Source organism: Nicotiana tomentosiformis, chromosome 6 (genome assembly GCF_000390325.3).
Source record: "Nicotiana tomentosiformis chromosome 6, ASM39032v3, whole genome shotgun sequence".
NCBI lineage: Eukaryota > Viridiplantae > Streptophyta > Magnoliopsida > Solanales > Solanaceae > Nicotiana > Nicotiana tomentosiformis.
This window is the reverse complement of record NC_090817.1, coordinates 93,729,143-93,752,259: the sequence shown is the minus strand read 5'-3', so window position 1 is coordinate 93,752,259 and position 23,117 is coordinate 93,729,143. Positions and strand designations below refer to the sequence as shown.

General features: G+C 37.3%; 1 protein-coding gene across 2 annotated transcripts; it reads left to right on the top strand.

The window, feature by feature from the left end:
- The first annotated feature begins 18,536 nt into the window (after positions 1 to 18,536).
- On the top strand, positions 18,537 to 22,807 carry LOC104116437 (histone deacetylase 8). 2 transcript variants are annotated; one of them, XM_009627289.4, is made up of 4 exons: positions 18,537 to 19,067; positions 20,238 to 20,818; positions 22,159 to 22,324; positions 22,402 to 22,807. In XM_009627289.4, exons 1-4 carry the CDS (start codon positions 18,788 to 18,790, stop codon positions 22,407 to 22,409), a joined length of 1,035 nt encoding a protein of 344 aa, XP_009625584.1. In that variant the 5' UTR covers positions 18,537 to 18,787; the 3' UTR covers positions 22,410 to 22,807. The 2 variants fall into 2 exon arrangements, with proteins under 2 accessions (XP_009625584.1, XP_009625583.1); XM_009627288.4 differs by having other exon boundaries at positions 22,159 to 22,807.
- Positions 22,808 to 23,117: the final 310 nt, after the last annotated feature.

Genomic DNA, 23,117 nt, shown 5'->3' with positions numbered 1-23,117 from the left:
GTTGGTGAAGATATCCATCATACACCGTTGAAAAGTCGTCGGTGTATTGCACAACCCAAATGGCATCCGCGAGAATACAAAAGTACCATAGGGACATGTGAAAGTAGTTTTCTCTTGGTCCTCCGGAGCAATAAGAATTTGATTGTAGCCGGAATATCCATCAAGGAAACAATAGAAAGGCACGACCGACCAACCTATCAAGCATCTGATCAAGGAAGGAAAGTGGGAAATTATCTTTTCTTGTGACTTTGTTGAGCTTGCGATAGTCCATACACACTCTCCACCCGATCACCATTATTGTAGGAATTAACTCGTTCTTGTTATTGGTGACCATACTCATGCCCCCCATTTATTTGGGACACATTACAACGGAGAGGTCCACGAGCTATCGGAAATGGGGTAAACAACCCCGGCATCCAACCAGTTTATGATCTCCTTCTTCACCACCTATTGCATTGCTTCATTTAGTCTTATTTGATGTTCAACGGAGGATTTGACGTTCTCCTCCAAAATAATCTTGTGCATGCAAAAGGCGGGGCTTATACCCCGAATATCCTCCAATGTCCATCTGATAGCTTTCTTCCTCTTTTGTAGCACCGCCAAAGTAGAGTCTACCTACACGTTAGTTAAACAAGAGAAAAGAATAATTGGTAAAGTAGAACACGGGCCAAGAAATTCATACCTGAGATGTAGAGACAATGGCTTTAACTCCAAAGTGGGAGGCTCCTCGATTGAGGGCTTTGTTGGAGGAGTCTTCTGATTTTCAAGATCTAAGGACAATTTGCGGGGTTCATACGTGTACAACCTCATTCCTTGCAATGCACTCATACATTCCACATAGCCATATTTCTCATCATCATCATGATTAAGCAAAACGGCCTCCAAAGTATCATCAACATTCATCATGGCACTAGCATCATCAACAATCACCTCGGTCACCAAGTCCACAAACGAACAAACTTCATTGCTATTTGGTTGTCTCATAGATTTGCACACATGGAAAACCACCTTTTCATCACCCACCCGGAAGGTGAGCTCGCCGGCTTCCACATCAACAAGTGCCTTCCCCGTAGCAAGGAAAGGTCTACCCAAAATAATAGGCACCTTATAGTCCACTTCACAATCAAGAATCACAAAGTCCGCTAGGAGGATGGACTTATCAACTCGAACCAACATATCATCAATAATACCCAATGGTCTCTTCATAGTATGATCCGTCATTTATAGCCTCATAGAAGTGGGTCTTGGTTTCCCAATCCCCAATATTTTGAAAATCGAGTATGGCATCAAGTTGATACTCGCCCCTAGATCACAAAGAGCTTTGGCAAAGTCGGTGCTTCCGATGGTGCAAGGGATTGTGTAAGCGTCTGGATCTTCCAATTTAGGAGCCATTGAGTGCACAATTGTGCTCACTTGATGTGTCATCTTTATAGTCTCACAATTGATCGAACTCTTCTTTGTCACCATATCCTTCATGAACGTTGCATATTCGGACATTTGCTCCAAAGCCTCACCCAATGGCATATTAATATATAAGCTCTTCATCATGTCAATGAACTTTTTGAATTGGTTCTCTCCATTTTACTTGGCAAGCCTTTGAGGATATGGAGGAGGAATCCTTGGCATTTGTGCCTTAGCCTTTGGCACTACCGGTTCCGGTATGTCAACAATGTGTTCACTAGACGGGTTCACTTCTTCTTGAGTCTCCTCCATATTTTTATCAATATCAATTCTCCCTTCATCATTTTCTTGCACCACACTGTTTGGAATCTCATCTTCTTGAATCACTTGTTTATCATCCATAATTTTTCTTTGACTTGAGGTGGTTACATCCCCACCTTTTCCACTCCTTATAGTCACGGCCATGGCATGTACCGTGTTATTCCCACCCTTCGGGTTCACCACCGTATCACTTGGTATTGCTCCCTTAGGACGAGTGTTTAAAGCTTGCGAGATTTGCCCCAATTGAACTTCCAAATTGCGAATTGAAGTGTTGTGAGAGGCTAGTTGAGCATCGGAGTCGGCATTCTTCTCCATAATTTGTTTAAACATGTTCTTAATTCGCCCCATCTCATTGTTGGAAGAGCTAGGACCATGGGAAGGGTAAGGAGGATGGTTTCTTGGTTGTTGATACATCGGGGCCTTTGAAAACCCGACCCCCGATTCCCTTGATTATTGTTCCATCCCCCTTGGTTGTTGCCTCCCCAATATCCTTGACTATTGCCACCCCAATTGCTTTGGTTGTTTTGATTGTTCCAATTCCCTTGATTATTTTGACCATTCCAATTAACTTGGTTGTTTTGATTGTTCCAATTCCCTTGATTGTTTTGACCATTCCAATTACCTTTGTTGTTTTGATTGTTCCAATTCCCTTGATTACCTTGAGATTGCCACTGTTGTTGATTCGTGCCTTGAGAGTTGTTTCTTTGCCCTTGGAAGTTGTTCACATATTGTACTTCATCCTCTTGTTCATTGTAAGATTCATCTTGGTCAAACCCACTATCTTCTTGCACATATTGTTCCGCACGGTTTTGCACTTGTTGACCTTTTTGCCTTCGCTTGTTCACCATCATATTTACTCCTTCCATTGCATTTACTTGCTTAGGGCCTTGAACTTGTTGAAGTTGAGCTTTGGCTAATTGATTCATTATGGTGGTCAACTCGGCAATTGCTTGCCCATGATCATGTAATTCTTTATATAGGTGAATCTCATTTGGATCACCTTGAGGAACATTTGCTCTACTTTGCCATGCCGATGAAGTATCTGCCATTTCATCTAAGATCTCACAAGCTTCGGCATATGGTGTTGTCATGAAATTTCCACCGGCAAGTTGGTTGACCACGTATTAATTGGTAGTATTGACCCCGCTATAGAAAGTTTGTTGAATCATAGCATCATTCATGTCATTGTTCGGGCACTCTTGCACCATAGTTTGGTACCTCTCCCATATCTCATGCAAAGGCTCATTGGGTTCTTGTTTGAATGCTAGAATCTCGTCCCTAAGAGTAGCCATATGTCCGGGAGAAAAGAACTTGGCAATGAATTTCTCCGCCAATTCATCCCATGTATGTATGGAATGGTTTGGCAACCTTTCTAACCAATCCAAGGCTTTCCCCCGTAGTGAAAAAGGAAATAGCCTCAATCTTAAAGCATCCTTAGAGACGTTTGTCTGTTTACTCCCCTAACAAGTGTCCACAAATCCTTTCAAGTGTTTGTACGCATTTTGATTCGGAGCCCTGCTGAAGAATCCCCGTTGCTAATATGAGCATAACATTTGTGATTTGAAAGTTGCCCGCCCTAATGTGGGGCGGGACTATGGCACTTGCATACCCTTCATTCGGCAAAACCCAGTGTGGATCCGCTCTTGGTGGAGGTGGGGGTGAAACGGGAATGTTGTCTTGAGGCGGTCGGCCTCGTCTATTTGCTTGAGGTTCAGGAGGAACCTCTTCAACTTGGCCATCTTCCACGTCCACATCCCTGAAAGGCATGTTTCCGAGAGGATCATTGTTGTCGAGAACCATTGTTTCACCTATAATTGTTTCACCAAAATGATTAGTAACACGGAAGGAAAAGAAGACAATTCACGCACAAAACCAAATATATAGCTAAATCCGTTTTTATGCTCCCCGACAACGACACCCAAACTTTATCTCGCCCAAATCACACTTCAGTTTGGGGTCGTGAAGCGGTCGATTGCAATAATAATACCCAACTAGGAGTCGAGATCGAATCCACAAGGAGCATAGATGGGATTAGGTATATATTTGGACTAAGCACGTAAAGTGTCTAAGATGCACTTCCACAAACTGTATTTTGATTCTACTTGTAAATTATGCTAAGGTTTGTAAATGTAAAGCTAGAGAATAATATTTTTGGTGTTGTTTTTCAAGTATGTAAAAGATCTAGGGTTGTGACTTCCACCTAGGTATTTTTCTAACGGGTTGTGGGCTTTAGGGCAGGTTTGGTAGGTCGGGGTGTAATATAATAATCAACACCTAATTACCCACGCAATACCTCTCGGAAATAAAGTAATTTTTGCCTAATTTGGCTTTCTCAAGTCCAAATGGGTAATTCACAAAATGCTTGGCCGCTTCTGCGACCAGGCTTCCGCAGAAGCGATCGCACTAACAACATAAATTTTCCAACTTTTTCTTAAGTCCAAAAATCGGTCCGTTAACCATCCGAAATCAACCTGAGGCCCTCAGAGCTTAACCAAACACACCAACACATCCCAAAATACAATATGAACTTAGCCGAGCCTTCAAATCACATCAAGCAATGCTAAAACCACGAATCACACCCCAATTCAAGCTAAATGAACTTTAGAACTTCAAATTTCTACATTCGACGTCGAAACATACCAAATCAAGTCCGATTGACCTCAAATTTTGCACAAAAGTCATAATTGACATTACAGACCTACTCTCACTTCCGAAATCGGAATCCGACCCCAATATCAAAAAGTCCACTCCTAGTCAAACTTCCCAAAATCATCTAATTTTCAACTTTCGTCAATTGACGCTGAAATGACCTACGGACCTCCAAATCGACATCCGGACACGCTCCTAAGACCAAAATCATCATACGAACATGTTGGAACCTTCAAATTCCTATTCTGAAATCGTTTTACTCAAAATTTAAACCTTAGTCAATTGTCCCAACTTAAAGTTTCAGAAATTAGAATTTCCTTTCCAAATCAACTCCGAACTTTCCGACATTCAATTCCGACCACACGTACAAGTCATAATACCCTAAGTGAAGCTACTCAAGGCCTCAAACAGCCGAACGACATGCTAAAGCTCAAAACGCCCGGTCGGGTCATTACAATATAAATAGCTTATTACAAAAAATGGTCAATTCATTAAGGCCCCGTTTGGACATAGATTTTGTCAAGTGTTTTTCAAATTTGTTTTGGCAAAACCTGTTTGTTTATAGATTTATCCAAGTTTTGGCAGATTTTGAAAATATCATTCCCAAAACTAGCTCTACACCTATTTTTGGCCCAAAATATTACCTTTAAATTTTTTAACAATTTCAAAAATTACCCCAAACCTTTGTATTTTAAAAAAAAAGCGCACCACCTATTATGACCCAAGTAATCCTCCAGCTACTTACCACTTCATTTTTTTTAACTGATGGATCTTGTAATATTATTACTATTTGACGAATTGTAGTAGCTAGTGATTGTGTTATTAGCAGCTCATAATAAAATATTAGGTTATGGTTTTAGGATAGTGTATTATGTAGTTCATTATAAAAATGATGATTTTGTGCCAAACTTATCTACGGTGAGGACTATGATTTGTGATACTGATAGTGAATGACATCGATAAAGATTCGACATATACAAGATTAGCAAGTTTGTTTGTTTGGTATTATTGGGTATTTTTGATAGTTTTTCGAACTTATGTATATAAGTCACCTTTCATATTTTCAAAAAGAAAAAGAAAAGAAAGAAGTGAAATATGTTTTGAAAAATGATGTCCAAACTGATTTTCATCTTCAAACCAAACTTCACCCAAATAAGATTTTTTAAAAATAAATTTGGGATTCTATAGCCAAACGCTAGCTAAATATCACAAATATTAGCCAAATATTATCAATATTAGCCAATTAGTTATTTGTAGCCAATAAAGGTCAAGTTTTTTTTTTAGTGGGTGTTATTAGAATAGATTAGGTACATCTTAAGGAGTTTGAATCTCAGTTTTGGGATGATTTAGTGGAGTTTTGAGATGGTTTGGATTGAAAATTTGAGGTAGAAGATGAAACATAAAAAATTAACAGTGTGTGTGTAACAGTGTGTATCATTTGTTTATCACATATGTATCATATTTGTATCAAATGCGTATCATATGTATATCCATGTATACCTGTGTGTGATATATGTGTGATACATGTATCGCACAAGAATTTTTGACTCAATTTTAACTACTAATTTTGATATTAAATCAGTCCAAATGACCTCTAATCTTCCTCAAACTTTGTATATTGACTCATTTATATGTTTTCAATGAATTTCAACCATACCCATTGAAAAAAATCCCTTTTTGCTTAGATTTTTGGAATCTTATATATATATATATATATATATATTTCATTACCCTGTTTGCCACCTTATCCATGAAATTTTCTTTCCGTCTTGCATATATATTGTTGATCATGCTTAAAAATATGAAAGGAGATCTTTGCGTGTGATTCTTGGAGAGAAAGAACTATATTTATTTGGGTTTTAATTTTTATATGTGCTTGGCTAGTTTTGGTAAGTCTATAATTAATGGCTAGAGGTTGGTAAGTTGGAACTTATTTGGGACATTTATGTAAGATTCCAGCAATTTGCTGTACTAATCTATTCCCATTAGGGCTGTGCATAATTTGATAAATATCGAAGTACCGTACCAAAATCGAAATTTGGTATTTGATTTAAATTTAAAAAAATAGTAGTATTAGGTATGGTATTCAGTATTCAAAAATAAATTACTGAAATACCGATACCATACTGAAATATATGCTAAGTTACACAATACACATATTATTGATTATAACATAAATATTACAGTTCTAAATTTCTTACGTTATTTTTATAGTTCTCTTTAACCTTTATCACTTTTTTCCCATTATAGTTGTCTTCTCCCCTTTTCTTTGGTTGGCTACTTATGTTTCAACATTTCTCTCATGTAGGTTTAGCGTTTATGGTTTTCATTTTTTTAAAACTATATTATAACATTTTTATTTATGTATTTGTTAATACCTTACTTAAGAAGATTACAGTCTATGGATTTATGTATTAGTTAATATTCGAGATGAACAAATTAAAGTTACCATAATGAATAAACCGAAAGTGAAAGAAAAAAAATTGAACCATATTAAATTTGATTAGGTATGGTATTGTTAAGAAATTGAATATAAAAAATATCGAATCAAAATATCTAAATACCGTACCGTGTCGACCGACAAACACCTCTAATTCCTACCATAAAAATGCGAGGACTTTTTTTTCTATTTAAAGAAATATGTATTAACAACTAATTAGTAATACAGTGTTATCTTTCGTTTTATGTATATTGAGACTATATTTATTCAAATGTTAGTTACTACTGTAGCTGCGGCGGTTAGTTGTTAATCCCTGTAGCATTAGATGTTATCAGTTAGTTGTTAGATGTAGCTTAGCTGTCATTTTCCAGTTTGTTAGCTAGTTAGTGCTTCTTGTATATAATAGACATATTGCATCATAATGAAGTTCAACTTTATTTTCCTCAATTAGAGACTCTATCTCTACTCTTCTTCTTCCTCCCTTCTCAGTCAATCTTCCGGAAGTTTACGATTTTTCTACATTGTAGGTAGGAAGCTTTTGCATCCTTGGATTCCAAATCTCAACATGGTATCAGAGCCTTAGCACGTCTCAGCAATCCGCGAAATTGATCTGTGCAGGATATCATCTTCTCAGAACTCAAAATTAGGTTCATTTCTGGTACGACATTAATTCTCGAGCAAACAAACAAATCGAAGCTATACTCATTCAATTGAGTTTCTCTGTGGTTTCATTCTTATTTCAAGCTGAACTAATCGATCATTTTAACTATGGTGGTAGTTGACCAAAGTACGGACTCTACGACTGCGACAACAGTCGAGATCCAATCAACAATCGATGTAAGTAGTCCGCTTTACATACATCCTTCTGACAGCCCTGGGCTGGTTTTAGTTCCAGTTCCTTTTGATGGAATAGGATATCGATCATGGAAGAGAGGTGTGTTTGGGGCCCTCTTAGTTAAGAACAAATTAGGTTTCATCATTGGGGAATACGAGAACCCCGATTCGAAGTCGACAAATTTTAGACAATGGGAGAGATGTGATGATATGGTAACTTCGTGGATTTTGAATTCACTTGCCAAAGAAATTACGGATAGTGTAGAGTATGTGAGTAGTTCAGTTGAGTTGTAGAGAGAACTTGAGAATCGTTATGATCAAATAAATGGAGTAAAACTTTATCATATCCAAAAAGAGATTAATGATTTAAGTCAAGGGGTGCTCGACATTACTGGATACTACACTAAAATGAAGAAACTATGGGAAGAATTAACTAATCTCAGTGCAAAATCTCTGTGTAGTTGTCAATGCACTTGTGGTGCAAAGGAAAACATGCATAGAGCTGAACAGGACAAAAGATTGATACAATTTCTGAAGGGATTAAATGAGGTTTATACTGTGGTTCGAGGGAGCATAGTGATGATGAATAACTTGCCTTTCATGGCACAAGCTTTCGCTCTACTGGTGCAAGAGGAAAAACAAAGGAAATTTCGACCTAGAAATCAATTACACCTGAGATTGTTTTGTGTAGAGTCCTATTTGTTCCCACCTTTAAATACAACCTTATTTCTATCAGCTCATTAACATCACATCTTAAATATCTAGCCTTTTTCTCTGGCACCTGTTGTCTTCTTCAGGCCCCTTCTCTAAAGAGGCCTCTGGAGATTGGTAAGGTTTATGATGGGCTGTATCTTCTATGCTGAGACTGCTCGAACAAGGGAAGTTCTACTATAGCAAAGAAAGTACAGTTTCCTATTTTTCCATTCACAATAGTCATGATAGTGCGACACATTGTTTTTCTCATTCTTGTCAGTCATGTCCTACTGTAAATACTTATTGTTTTTCACATTCCTATCAGCCATGTCTTACTGCAAATATTGCATCTACATCTCCTATTGTAAATGCTTTCACTTACAATAAAGCAGACATGGGTTATGACTCTTACTCTTTTCTAGTTGATACAAGTGATATGAATCTGTTATGGCACTATAGACTTGGACATGTACCCTTTGGGAAGATGAAAGGAATATCTAACATACCAGTAACCCTTGCATCAAAACAACCTTTTCTCTATTCTATATGCCCCATGGTCAGGCAAGCTATACTTCAGTTTCTCTTGAAAGTGACTAATACCACTGCCATATTTGAGCTCTTACATGTTGATTTGTGGGGACCTTATCATGTACCCACTCATGATAATTTCAAATATTTTATTACTCTAGTAGATGATTTTAGTAGATCCACTTGGACTCATCTACTCAGTTGTAAGTAATGCATTGCACACTCTCATAAGCTTCATTTCTATGGTTGAGACACAGTTCTACACCAGTGTAAAGTGTATCGGATCAGACAATGGTCTAGAATTCACCAGTACTGAAGCCATTGTATTTTTTCAATCCAAAGGAATTGAACACCAAAGAACCTGCCCATAAACACTTCAACAAAATGGCATAGTAGAAAGAAAACATAAATATCTACTAGAGACTGCTAGAGCCTTGTTATTTCAATCTAAACTCCCTTTGAAATATTGGGGAGAATGTGTACTCACAACAATTTTTCTCATTAATAGATTGCCTATTGTACTTCTAAAGAACAAATGCCCTTTTGAGTTGTTGTATGAGAGGAAACCAAATTATTCATATTTGAGAAGTTTTGGTTGTCTGTGTTATCCAATTGTCCCTAAACCTCATAGAGACAAATTTGAACCAAGAGCTACTCCACATGTGTTTGTAGGCTATCCTTTTGGTTTCAAAGGGTACAAGGTGCTAAGTTTAACTATCAAGAAAATCTGTGTTTCTAGGGATGTTGTTTTTTATGAGTCCATCTTCCCCTTCTCTCTTTCATCAGTGTCAGCTCCCTCCTCTTCCATGCCTTCTACTGCTGTACAACATGATTGCTTTAATATGCTTCCCTCTTGTCCTTCTTAGAGTGTCATAACTCCTCCAAGGTATTTTTCTATTACACCTACTTTAATGTCACCTAGCCACACCATGAATTCACCTCACACCATGTCCTTACATTCTGTTCCTAGTACTACTTCACCACAAACATCATCTCCATCCACTTCAAGAGTTGATCAACCCTCTACACCTACATTAAGACCTAAACAAAGAGTATCTAATAGAATCTCTAAAGTTCCATCCTACTTGTCTGATTATGTTTGTTCTGTGCCCAATCTGAAACCATCTCAGACTGTTGAAGTCACTCAGACTAACTCACCCTTCTCTCTCAATGCCTTCTTCACCCAATGTAAGCACATAACTTCTAATGTCTTGAGTCTTAACATTCAGCAAATTATAAGAAGTGTTTGTCATGATAGAGAGCCACTATCTTATGAAAAAACAACAAGTAATCCTGCTTGACAACATGCCATGACATAAGAATTTGAGACACTTCATGCAAATGACACTTGGACATTAGTTCCATTACTTGTTGGCAAGCAAGCCATAAGCTGCAGGTGGGTGTATAAGATTAAACACAAAGCAAATGAGAGTGTAGAGAGATACAAAGCTAGATTAGTTATGAAAGGATATACACGGAAGGCAGGAATAGATTACACATAAATTTTCTCTCCAGTATTAAAGATGACTACTGTTAGAGCTTTAATTGCTACTGCTGCTAAGAAGCACTCAGAGATCTTTTAGCTGAATGTGAACAATGCTTTCCTCCATGGGGATCTACATGAAGTTTCCCCAAGGCCTTGCAGTGTCCTCCCCTGGTTTAGTTTGTAGACTGAACAAGTCACTTTATGGTTTAAAGTATGCTAGCAGACAATGGTATGCTAAACTCATTGAAGCCGTGTGTTACAAAGGCTATAGCCACTCCATGCATGATTACTCTTTGTTCTACAAGAAGACTGATAATTATGTAGTTTTTATGGGAGTTTATGCAGATGATGTCCTGCTTACAGGAAATGATCTTGCTGAGATTCAACTGTTGAAAGCTTTCCTGCATGATTAATTCAAAATCAAAGATTTAGGGAGATTTAACTACTTCTTGGGACTTGAAGTGTTCTACAGAGAAAATGGGATTCTAATCTCTCAGAGAAAGTTTGTCATTAATCTTCTTAAAGAATATGATTGTTTACACTACACAAGTCTCTCATCTCCTCTTGACCCCTCAGTTAAATTGAAAGCTAAGAAATGAGTACCTTTTTCTAATCCCACCTTTTACAGAAAGTTGGCTAGGAAGTTAAACCTCCTCACCAATACTAGACTAGATATACCTTATGGAGTGCACCACTTGAGCCAATACATGCAAGATCCTAGAGAGCCTCATCTTCAGGTTGCTTATCACATGCTCAAGTACTTGCTTAGGGATCCTACTTTGGGAATCTTCATGTCAAGTAATGTTGACTTCTCAGTTCAAGCCTATTGTGATTCTGATTGGGCTGCCTGCCCTGATTCTAGGAACTTCATGTCAGGTTATATTGTTTTATTGGGTAACAACCCCATTAGCTGAAAATCCAAGAAGCAAGAGACCATTTCTCTTTCTTCGGTAAAAGTAGAATACAGGTCTATCAGGAAGGTTGTTGGTGAACTTGTCTAGCTGCATTGAGTGCTTACAGAGTTGATTGTTCCCCTTGCTTTTCCTATTCCTGTGTTTTGTGACAGTCAGTCAGCCCTCCATATTGCTAGAAATCTCGTGTTCCATGAGCGGACTAAGTACATTGAAATCGACTGCCACTTTGTGAGATCCAAGCTCTAAGAAGGTCTCATTTCACTTCATCACATAAGGACTGGTGATCAGCTAGCTGACATCCTCACCAAGTCCCTCACTGGGATCAAACATGCTACCGTTCTAGGCAAGTTGGTTGTGCTCCCCTCACCTCCAAATTGGGGGGGGGAGGTATTGAGACTATATTTATTCAAATATTAGTTACTACTGTAGCTGCGACAGTTAGTTGTTAATCTCTGGAGCATTAGCTGTTATCGGTTAGTTGTTAGTTGTAGCTTAGCTGTCATTTTCTAGTTAGTTAGTTAGTTAGTGCTTCTTGTATATAACAGACACACTGCACCATAATGAAGTTGAGTTTCATTTTCCTCAAGTAGAGACTGTAGACCATAGATTTGTGTCAAGAAAATAAAATCAAGACTGAAAATATTGCAACAATCATAGTATTTTATTTCAAATATTTAAGTGTTACAATCTCTATGAATCTTCAGATTCTTCTTTTCAATATAAATTCAAGGGCCTTTGAGCTTGATCTTGAATTTGAATTTGATTTATCCGTCGCGAACGCTTTGACTGTCGCCGCGAATTTTATCACGAACAAGTAGATTTGATCTTGAACGCCTTGTATTTGATTTGACTTCGTTCTTGATCTTGAATACTTGAAAATTGTGTTGAAGTACTTGAATGCTTGAACACTTGCAGTTTGCAGAGAATTGTGGCCTTTGATCCACAAGCTCCCTCGTGTCTTTTTGTTATAATTTCTGGCGTCCGTTTCTGAGTTATGAAGACCCCTATTTATAGTTGTGGGAGAAAAGAGTTGCGATGAGAACAAACTCTTTCCGACCAATGAGATTGAAGCGTGACAAGGTCGTATTTGATTGGCCGGAACTTGTCATATGCATATGTAGCAGTTTCATTGGCCTTTTAATTTGACTTAGCATGTCTTGTCATTTTGACGCATGGTACAATCCTATTGGCTCTTCCGTTTGACTTGGCCTGCCACGTCATTTGACACGTGGCATCAAACATGGCCTCTAGGAAGATGACATATTGGGTCTAATGAAGTGAGCTCATCATTTGTAGCCTAACTAAATGGGCTAACACAATAAATTTGGACTTATTTAATTAACTCATACGTATTGGAACTATATAATTTATTCAATTATATTGGCCCATAATATTTTAGTTGGACTAGAATATCTTAAATTTAAAATACGGTCCAAATTATTTTATGGATTTAAATTTAATAAATTTTGCATTCATACAAATGCCCCTACTTTGAGACTTGTTAGAGTGTGAACTTTAAAGACTAGACTTGAAGTATTAGTAAAAAAACAATTCGTATTTTTCCATTTCCAAATGCTTTCACGGATGCATGCATCTTCCAAATGTATCTTAACGTAACTCATTCTGTCCAATTAAGAAAAGAACTTATGAATGGACCATAAGTATTTGCTCACTTTAGAAGTAGCACCTTGAATAAAATAATTTGATTGCCATGGTCCTTTTTGGTCATTGAATCTAATGACCAAACGTAACCACCTTCTCTGCTTTTGAAATTTTTACGTATTAATTCCTTTAAAGATCACACGTAAGCATTATTCTCTAGCCAATTTGTACAGACTTTATCACATAGTTTGATATCGATTTTTTTTCCCAATTCCAACTCGGCATCAAACTGCTTCAGTTGGCTTCTATTTGGATACGGTAAAGTCAAGCTACCAATTCCATATTGGAAACAGATAGAAGTTGCCGCCTTTAACCTGATCCCACATCGAGAATCTGTTCTCAACAGCTGCCTCGAAGAATCTATATAAGCCTCACGCTTACATATTTATTAAGCATCAATCTGCAATTTCCACACTTGCTTGAATCCATATTTGTCAGGTAAAGCCTTTCTTCCTTCTTCTTCCGCGTCATTACTACTCTTTTTGTAGTCTTCTTTCTTTTGTAGGCAATGTAAGCGACTTCTCCAGGATACCAAGAATATAAAAAGTTCGAGATGAGACCTTTAAAATTCATGGCGAAGAACATCTTTAAAAATGATGGCGAAAACCCTTAAAAGTTCGCGGCAAAGACCCTTAAAAGCTTGCGGTCAAGATCTTTAAAAGTTCACAGTGACGACTTTTAAAAGTTCGCAGTGAAGACCTTTAAAATTTGTGGCGAAGACCCATAAAAGTTCGCGCAAAGACCCTTAAAAGCTTGTGATCAAAATCTTTAAAAGTTCACAATGACGACCTTTAAAAGTTCGCAATGAATACCTTTAAAATTTGTGATGAAATCCATAAAAGTTCGCGCAAAGTTCCTTAAAATCTTGTGTTAGGAATCTTTAAAAGTTGGTAGTGAGAACCTTTAAAAGTTTTCCACAAACACCTTTAAAAGTTCAAGACATATGCCTTTTAAAGGTTCGGAACAAAAACCTTAAAATTCGGATGCCTTTAAAAGTTAGAGACAAACACATTTAAAAGTTCGCAACAAAAACCTTTTTTTAGAAAGGTTTGACACGAGCATACTTTTTTTTAAAATATCTTTTGAACTCATGTGACTGAATTTAGAATAAAACTCTAAGCTGCCTACGTACCTCAGTGAAGAGGATCAAGTCATACCGTAGTTCAGAATGAGTGATTTTTTTTAATTGTACTAAATTTTGCTTGGGCCGCCTCTTTCGAGGTTTTCAACCTAGCAGACTCTTTTTATTTGGTGGGCCGTACACAATTTGTACTCTTGTGAGCCAGGAGTATAGGAACATGCAATTTAGGCTCGTACATCAAGGAGCGTAGCGACTTGCAATTTAAGCTCGTGTTTTGAGGAGATTTGCAACTTGAAGATTTTGATCGGATTTGAAGAGCTTTATAAGTTGAAGATTTAGCTCAAAATTGAAGAGCTTTGCAACTTGAACACTTTGCTCGAATTTGAAGAGCTTTGCAACTTGAAAACTTTGCTGAATTTGAAGAGTTTTACGTTTTGAAGTTTGGCTCGAATTTGAAAAACTTTGCAATTTGAAGTCATTGCTCGACTTTGAAGAGCTTTTGACTTGAGTCTTTGCTCGTATTTGAAGAGCTTTGTGACTTGAACACTTTGCCCAAATTTGAAGAGATTTACAACTTGAAGACTTTGCTCGAATTCGAAGAGCTTTACGCCTTAAAGATTTAGTTCAAAATTGGGAAGTTTCATGACATACAATATATACTCATGTACCAAGAAGCATTATAGCTTGCAGTTTAGGCTCGTACGTTGAGGAGCATTACAACATACAGTTTAGGCTAGTGCATTGAGAAGCATTATAACTTGCAGTTTATGCTCGTGCGTTAAAGAGCGTTATAACTTGCAGTTTAGGCTCGTGCGTTAAGGAGCGTTACGACTTGCAGTTTAGGCTCATGCGTCATGGAGCATAGTGATATGCATAGACTATTCGGTTTGATTCTCGGATGAAAACTTGCCCCCATACTTGCCTTCTTGTTCTTCTTCTTCGTCGTAAGACTCAAAGATAGATAACTCTTGGTCTTCACTTGTCACCATACTTAGTTTCATATCATGAGCACGAGTTGCTAGTTCTTCAAATGTTTTGGGCTTTATGCCTTGTAATATATAGCGAAGACCCTAACACATGCCTTGAATGGACATTTCGATGCTAGAAGTTTCACTAAGGTGATCTTTGTAGTTGAAGTTTAAGCTCCTTCAGCGGTTGATAAAGTCAATAACTGGCTCATCCTCTCGTTAATGAGATCTTGTAAGTTCGATCATGCTTACAATGCGTCTTGTGCTATAGAAACGATTCAGAAACTCTTGCTCCAACTGCTCCCAACTATCGATGGAAACATATTCGAGATATGTGTACCAATCGAATGCATTACCTTTGAGACATCGCACAAAATTTTTGACAAGATAATTGCCATACATTCTAGGATTGTTGCAAGTTTCATCAAAGTGTGCTATATGTTGTCTCGAATTTCCCTGGTCGTCGAATTGTTGCAACTTAGGAGATTGATAACCAACATATATCTTCAAGTTATCAATTTTTTGAGTGTATGGCTTTGCATATGTGAGAGATAATTTGGACGACTCAGGCTTATCTATGATAGCCTCCATGATGAAGTCTTTTAATTTCTCAACAGGAATCAGACCTTCAGCAGAGACTTGAATGTCCTTGGTTGTCGTTGCTTGCTTTTTGGAGGAGTCTTCTTTCTCTTGTGATATTTGAAGATTTAAAGGTGTTTGTGTGGATTCTTCCTCTACTATGCTATCCAATGTATTTATTAGCTTGGAAAGTTTAGCATCTTGATCTTGCACGCGCTTTGATAAGCTTTCAACTGCTTTCGTCAAATTTGTAAGTTGTTCTTCTACAGTATAAGCTTCAATAACCATTGCTTGCATGATCGCCGTAGAGGATAAAGAATAATAAATATCATTGCTGGGATAGAGCTTAGAGGTCGCATTAATGGATATTAGAGGAGATCCAATGCTCAACTCATCATCATCGGCTTGCATGAAAGGTTTCTTGGACTTAGATAAACTAAGTTGAGCAAGAATCTTTTCAACCCTTTCGGCAACGTCGTTCCTTTTCTTGGTCGTTCTTACAGAAGATCTCACTACTTTTGAGGATGAAGATCCCAAAATAGGGGTTGATACAGATGACACTTGGAGTGCTTGTTGTCCTAAAGAGCTTGCTTTGCTCCTTGTAACTGGCTCAAAGCTTTCAAAGATAACATTGAGTATGCTTTCCACATCAGCATAGAACTTGGAATTACCAGCCTTAATGAGAGTTGATCTGGAGTTGATTTCTCTGTGAAGCTATTTCGATGTTTTTGAACTTTGGTGATTGAAAAGTTGAGATGATATAGAGATTGTCACACTGGCCGTGCCATAATTTCTAAACAATAAATTTTCAACATACAAAATATAAACTGCAATCATAACAGAGTAAACATTGTGGGTTACAACTCTGTTTATCCTTTGATTCTTCCTCCGAATTGTTCTCCGTGATTCGAGGGCTGGATCAACATATTCTCGAACGTAAGATGATACAGACCTCTCTGGATTATTTGATCTTCTTAAAGTATTTGATTATCAAGAAGGACATCTATTGATCATTGTATTATTTTATGCCTTGATCCCTTTGTGAATATCCGAGAATTTATGGGGGTTTTGAGACGCCTCTTCAAGGGAATATGCATCCCTTTATATAAGTGTGCGCTATGGTTTAGGGTAGAGTAACCTCCAAGAAACCCTGATAGACTCCTAGGATTTCAAGAGTCTTGTAGTATCTTGAATTTAGGATTTAGCTTGATCCTTTAAAATTTTGATGTCTACAAATGCCCCCTACTTCAAGGTTTGTCGGGGTGTAGGCTTGCCGAAACTTGAAGACGAGACTTGAAGTACTCGACCATTGCAACAAATGATTTTGAAACTTGGAGTTTTCGATTTACAGGAGGAAGAGATGAAAGGCAGAACTAATCCCACCGGGCGTGCCAATTTGTTTGCAATGAATTTCTGTAAGAAAATAAAACTGCAATTACAAACAACTATAAAGAAAAAATAATTTTATTGATAAACATTGCGGGTTACAACTCTGTTTATCCCTTAATTCTTTTCTTCGATTTATTATCCATAATTTGAGGGCCTTAGCGGTGTATTTATCGTATGTAGGATGATATACATCTTCTTGATGTATGATGATCAAGAACCATGTAGCAACACTCCATTTGGATCTTGAATGTTGCTAGAACTTTGAGCAAGACATATTTGACATGTCTTTGATCTCTTAATGAATATTCCAAGGGTTTTATGGAATTTCAGAGATCGTATATTTGATCTCTTTGTGCATATTCCAAGAGTTTATGGAATTGTTGAGATCATCTTTGAAGACCATATGTAACTTTATTTATAGACATGCATTAAGGTTTGGGTGGAGTAGCCACCACTAACCCTAATAGGCTCCTAATATTTCAAGAGTTGTCTTGAAATTAGGATTTATCTTGATTTGCTAAAATTTCAGTATCTACAAATGCCCTTACTTCAAGGTTTGTCGAGGTGTAGGCTTGCTGAAATTTGAAGACGAGACTTGAAGTACCCGACTATCACAACAGATAATCTTGAAACTTGTAGTTTTCGATTTGCAGGAAGAAGAGATGAAAGGCAGAACTGGTCCCACTGGGCGTGCCAGAATTTGTAGACAATCAATTTGTGTCAAGAAAAAAAAAAGACTGAATAATATTGCAACAATCGTAGTATTTTATTTCAAATATTTGAGTGTTACAATCTGTATGAATCCTATGGTTCTTCTTTTCAATATAAATTCAAGGGCCTTTGAGCTTGATCTTGAATTTGAATTTGATTTATCCGTCGCGAACGCTTTGACTGTTGCCACGAATTTTATCACGGACAAGTAGCCTTGATCTTGAACGCCTTGTATTTGATCTGACTTTGTTCTTGATCTTGAATATTTGAAATTTGTGTTGAAATGCTTGAATACTTGAACACTTACAGTTTGCAGAGAATTGTAGCCTTTGATCCACGAGCTCCCTTGTGTCTTCTTGTTATAATTTATGGTGTCCGTTTCTGAGTTATGAAAACCACTATTTATAGTTGTGGGAGAGAAAGTTGCGATGAGAACAAACTCTTTCCGATCAATGAGATTGAAACGTGACAAGACCGCATTTGATTGGCCGGAACATGTCACATGCACATGTGGCGCAGTTTCATTGGCCTTTTAATTTGACTTAGCATGTCTTGTCATTTCGACGCGTGGCATAATCCTATTGGCTCTTCCGTTTGACTTGGCGTGCCACATCATTTGACACGTGGCACCAAACATGACTTCTAGGAAGATAGCATATTGAGCCTAATGAAGTGAGCTCATCATTTGTAGCTCAACTAAATGGGTTAGCACAATAAATTTGAATTTATTTATTTAACTCATAGGTATTGGAATTATATAATTAACTCAATTATATTAGCCTATAGTATTTTAGTTGGACTAGAATATCTTAGAAGTTAAAATACCGTCCAAATTATTTTATGGATTTAAATCCAATAAATTTGGACTCCATGTGTTCTTCCTCGCTTCTCAGTCGATCTTCCGGTGGCTTTTCTCAGTTGTAGCTAGGAAGCTTTTGCATCCTTAGATTCCAAAACTCAACAATGTACGAAATTGACAGAGAGCAATAACGCTAATGTTTTAGGGACAATTTTGTCATTTCCTTGAATAAAAAGAGCGCGTCAAACAAATTCACCACTGTCGTGTCAAGTCAGTGCAGCTTCTTACTCAATTCCAATCTCCGGCTTGATTTCCAACTCTCCAATTTCTTCATGGCTTCTGCTGAGTCTTTTCCTCCTTCATCTTTACAAGCAGACAACCTCATTCATGTATTCTGGGACGAGGGCATGCTGAAACATGATACAGGAACTGGTGTTTTTGACACAGGAATGGATCCCGGTTTTCTTGATGTTTTGGAAAAGCACCCAGAAAATGCAGACAGGGTAAAGAACATGTTGTCCATTCTCAAAAGGGGTCCTATTTCACCTTTCATTTCTTGGCACCATGGCCGCCCTGCTCTTATCTCTGAATTGTTATCTTTCCACACCCAAGGTACCCCACTTGAACTTCCTTTCAGTTTTTTTTTTTTTTTTCTGTATAAACTTTTGATTTCTACAATTCTACGTGTTTTAGTCGAGTATATTGCTCTATCTAGGATAGTCTAGACTAGATTGTTACTCCACTCTCCCAAATTTGACTAAAAAAAAAAATTTCTTTCAAGAGTTGACTAATTTTTGTAGTGAAATATCATTCATAAATATTTGTCTTGAAGATAACATTATATAAGACTTATAAAATCCCAGCTAAAGTTAAATGTGATCGACCATTTGGAAGTGAAAGATAGAATCTTTTAGGTAAAACTTAAACTTTTAGGCATTTCTACCTAAAAACATTATGGGTTGTGAAGAGGGTCCTTTAGGGGATTAAAGTTTATATGAAAGTTGCTACAATTTTGAGATGTGAAATTTAAGTTTACAAATGCAGAATGTCCTGTGACCGAGGAAGTGAATTTCATTCTAATTGGGAATTAAACTGACTTTGCTCCTCATTCTAATTTGGAAACTGACAGGTGTGATAATTCTTAAAGCCAAAAGATTCGTCAAAGATCATTAAGGTAATTACCAGAAAAAATGAAGCATAGTATAGTAAAATTCCACGTCCAGATTATCTTCTAGTGCTTATTTACCACTAGTTTGAAAATTGAATTATATATCAAATTGAAGGCACATGGATTTATTCTAAGCTGCCAAAGCATGTGTAGCACAATCAGTATTGTTAAACAGAATGCAATTATGGAAAAGGAAGTAAGGATAGCACATTATAACCAACTTAAGGGGTTGATTGGTTTGAAGGAATTGGAAGAAACGAATTGATTTAAAGGAATAGAAATAAAGGAAATTAATGCAGAGAGGTGATGTATATTGAAGTTAAATTATTTGAGCTTTATTTACTGTTTCTTTTCCATCCCGACCAATCAATCCCTAGTAATTATGGACTATGTAAGGCACTCTAGCATATTGAATCAGTATGGTTAGTCAAGCACGCAAACCTTCATTAAAGAAACCCGGATAATCTCTCGAGTAAATACAGACCATGAGAACATACACAAACTTTAGGTATATTCTGTCATGAGTTGGCTTTTAGTAAATCCAAACGCTATTCTGGAATTTATTCTCAATCCAAAATTTAAGCCACTAAGCTTTTTCATTTTTAATTTGTCAGAATATGTAAATGAACTAATTGAAGCTGATAGAAATGGCGGGAAAGAAATATGTGGAGGGACATTCTTAAATCCTGGGTCATGGGATGCCGCACTTGTTGCTGCTGGTACTGCGTTATCAGCTATGAAGCATATAAGTGATGGACACGGGAAAATTGCTTATGCATTGGTCAGACCACCTGGTCATCATGCACAACCTACTCAAGCTGACGGATATTGCTTCCTTAACAATGCGGGTCTAGCTGTACAACTGGCTCTAGATAGTGGTTGTAGAAAAGTTGCTGTCCTTGACATTGATGTTCATTACGGGAATGGAACAGCAGAAGGATTTTATCGTTCTGATAGAGTTCTTACGATCTCACTGCATATGAATCATGGTTCTTGGGGCCCCTCTCATCCACAGAGTGGAACTGTAGATGAGCTTGGTGAGGGTGAAGGCTTTGGGTATAACCTGAATATACCTTTGCCAAATGGAACTGGAGACAAAGGGTATGGTTATGCCGTGCAACATTTAGTTGTTCCTGCTATAGAGAAATTTGAGCCTGATATGTTGGTTTTGGTTGTTGGGCAGGACTCAAGTGCTGTAAGTGCACTATCTTATTGCAGTTCAATGTTTTGTAATTTGTGATGGAATTTGAAAGGTATGTTGAAGTGAAGTTCATTAATCAATGCAATACCATCTTAAAAATGTGAAAAGAAGGCATATTCAGACATGAAAGATAGTTGTCGATTTGTGGTTGGTGTTAACACAGGCATATGCTTCGGATTATAGGTTGACCCATAGTAAATAGTTAAAGTTAAGTTGAGAGGAATTAGCAGAGCTCATCGAGCCGTGCATTTCTTGTTAATCTCCTAATAATGCTGGTCTATACTTTCTCAGACATAGGAGCTTGGGTGGCAGGCGGTTAAAGGTTCCTTAACCTCAATTACACAAGCACTCTACTTAGATGCTTAGAACTGCAGATTAGCTGTTTCAATACTCATTTTGACAAAGTTGAATTCTGTTTGAGTCCAAATATTTTAGTCCAAATGTCAAATGTGCATAACATGTGAGCGATGTTTTTGAGAACAGTCAACTAGTTTGCTTTAGTGGTTTTAGATTACTATTCAGTTCTCGAATTTTATCATGCACTAAATCAGCTAGGAGGCTGCAGGATATTCTACAGGAAGCTGCATTAAACTTTCTTATTTTGGCGTAATTTTGGGTGTAGACAAACTACAGTGTTGTTGAGCATATCTTATGCTTTTCTTCATAGGAAAGTTGGAAACTCCCTCAGAAGAGTTATTTATCAAGAAAAGAGTAGTCAGAGTTTGTAATATGAGTGGAATCCCATAACATGCAATGCAGGTATACCTACGTCTAGTGTTAGACGTCTTCTGCCCATTCTTGATGCTTGATTAGTTATCCTTTGCTTGGAGTTGGAGGCTACAGTCTCTTAGCTATCCTTATTTTTCTCATCCTGGCCCTGATGATAAATCGGCAGCTGGTTTTTCTCTCCTGTGAATATGCTTTCTGCCTAATTGCCTTAGACTTTCATCAACAGAACCAAACCATTAACTCCAGCTGATCCACCAACTTTTCTTTTTTCATTCACCTGTTGGTCATACTTCAACGATTCCTTTGACTTGAACTCTATGACCCCCGATGCAGAAGGCTGAAAACTGAATCTATCATCTATGTTTCTTTCATAGTTGATGTTAGTTAGCATTAACGCATTTATATTACTACAGCATGTCAAACTCAAGATAGGAATGTCAGTTCCAAAAGTTCTATGCATTTAATGTTAACTCTTTAGAGATGCAAATAATCACGTTTATTTATGTCATGGTAATAAATCAGGGTGAGTGGTGGATTGTTTAGTTTATAGAGCTATCATATTATGCTAACTCAAGAAACTTCTTCAACTCTGCTTGAATTTTCAGTTTGATCCAAATGGAAGGCAATGCTTGACGATGGAGGGTTACAGAGATATTGGGCGGACAATTCGTGGCATGGCTGATAAGTATAGCAATGGACGGCTCCTGATCGTCCAAGAAGGTGGATACCATGTTACATATGCAGCCTATTCTCTGCACGCGACTCTTGAAGGTGTGCTGAACGTTTCAGAACCTCTATTATCTGATCCTATTGCTTATTATCCTGAAGATGAATCATTTCCAACAAAGGTAATTGAAGCTATCAAAAAGTATCAAAAGGAGACTGTACCATTCCTTAAAGATGCTTAGTTGGGATCTCGTTCGGTTTGCTTATGAGCTCAAGCACTATATGTGTCCCAACAGCCTGTCTCATGTCACTGGATTTAGAACTCGGTAAATACTATCAACTTCTGGTGTGACAGCAACATTACATTTTTCCTGAAGTGTTACATAAAAGATTGTCCCAATAAGTCATCTACATATCAGCAAAATAGCGCGTTCAAATCAATTACCAGTTGATGATTCTTACTCATTTTCTCCTTTGAAAAGGCCTTCATATTCACCATATCAGTTGTTGGTTCTATTCTAATATCACTCTCATTCTGTAATTTGATTTAAAAAAATTAATATTTCAAACCTCTGTTTTTGAAGCTGATATATTGGACCCTCGGAGAATAGCATTGATTACCGTTGCTATTGTGACTTGTAGAAAAGTTCAAACTTGACTTACTCTAATTTTGCTATACTAGTACTATTCTTTAGCTTTTAAAATTCCACAATGTGCATTTCAACAAGGGCCTAATAGTGGACAAATTTGCTCCTTTTTTACTTTGCTTTTAAAAAGTTGAAGACTTTATTAATCATCTCATATGTTCTACTATAAGACTAGATAATAAACGCATTTAGTCCTTCTGTGTCTACTCGAGTGGTATTTACTATTTTCAGTTTGTGTTGAAAAATACAGT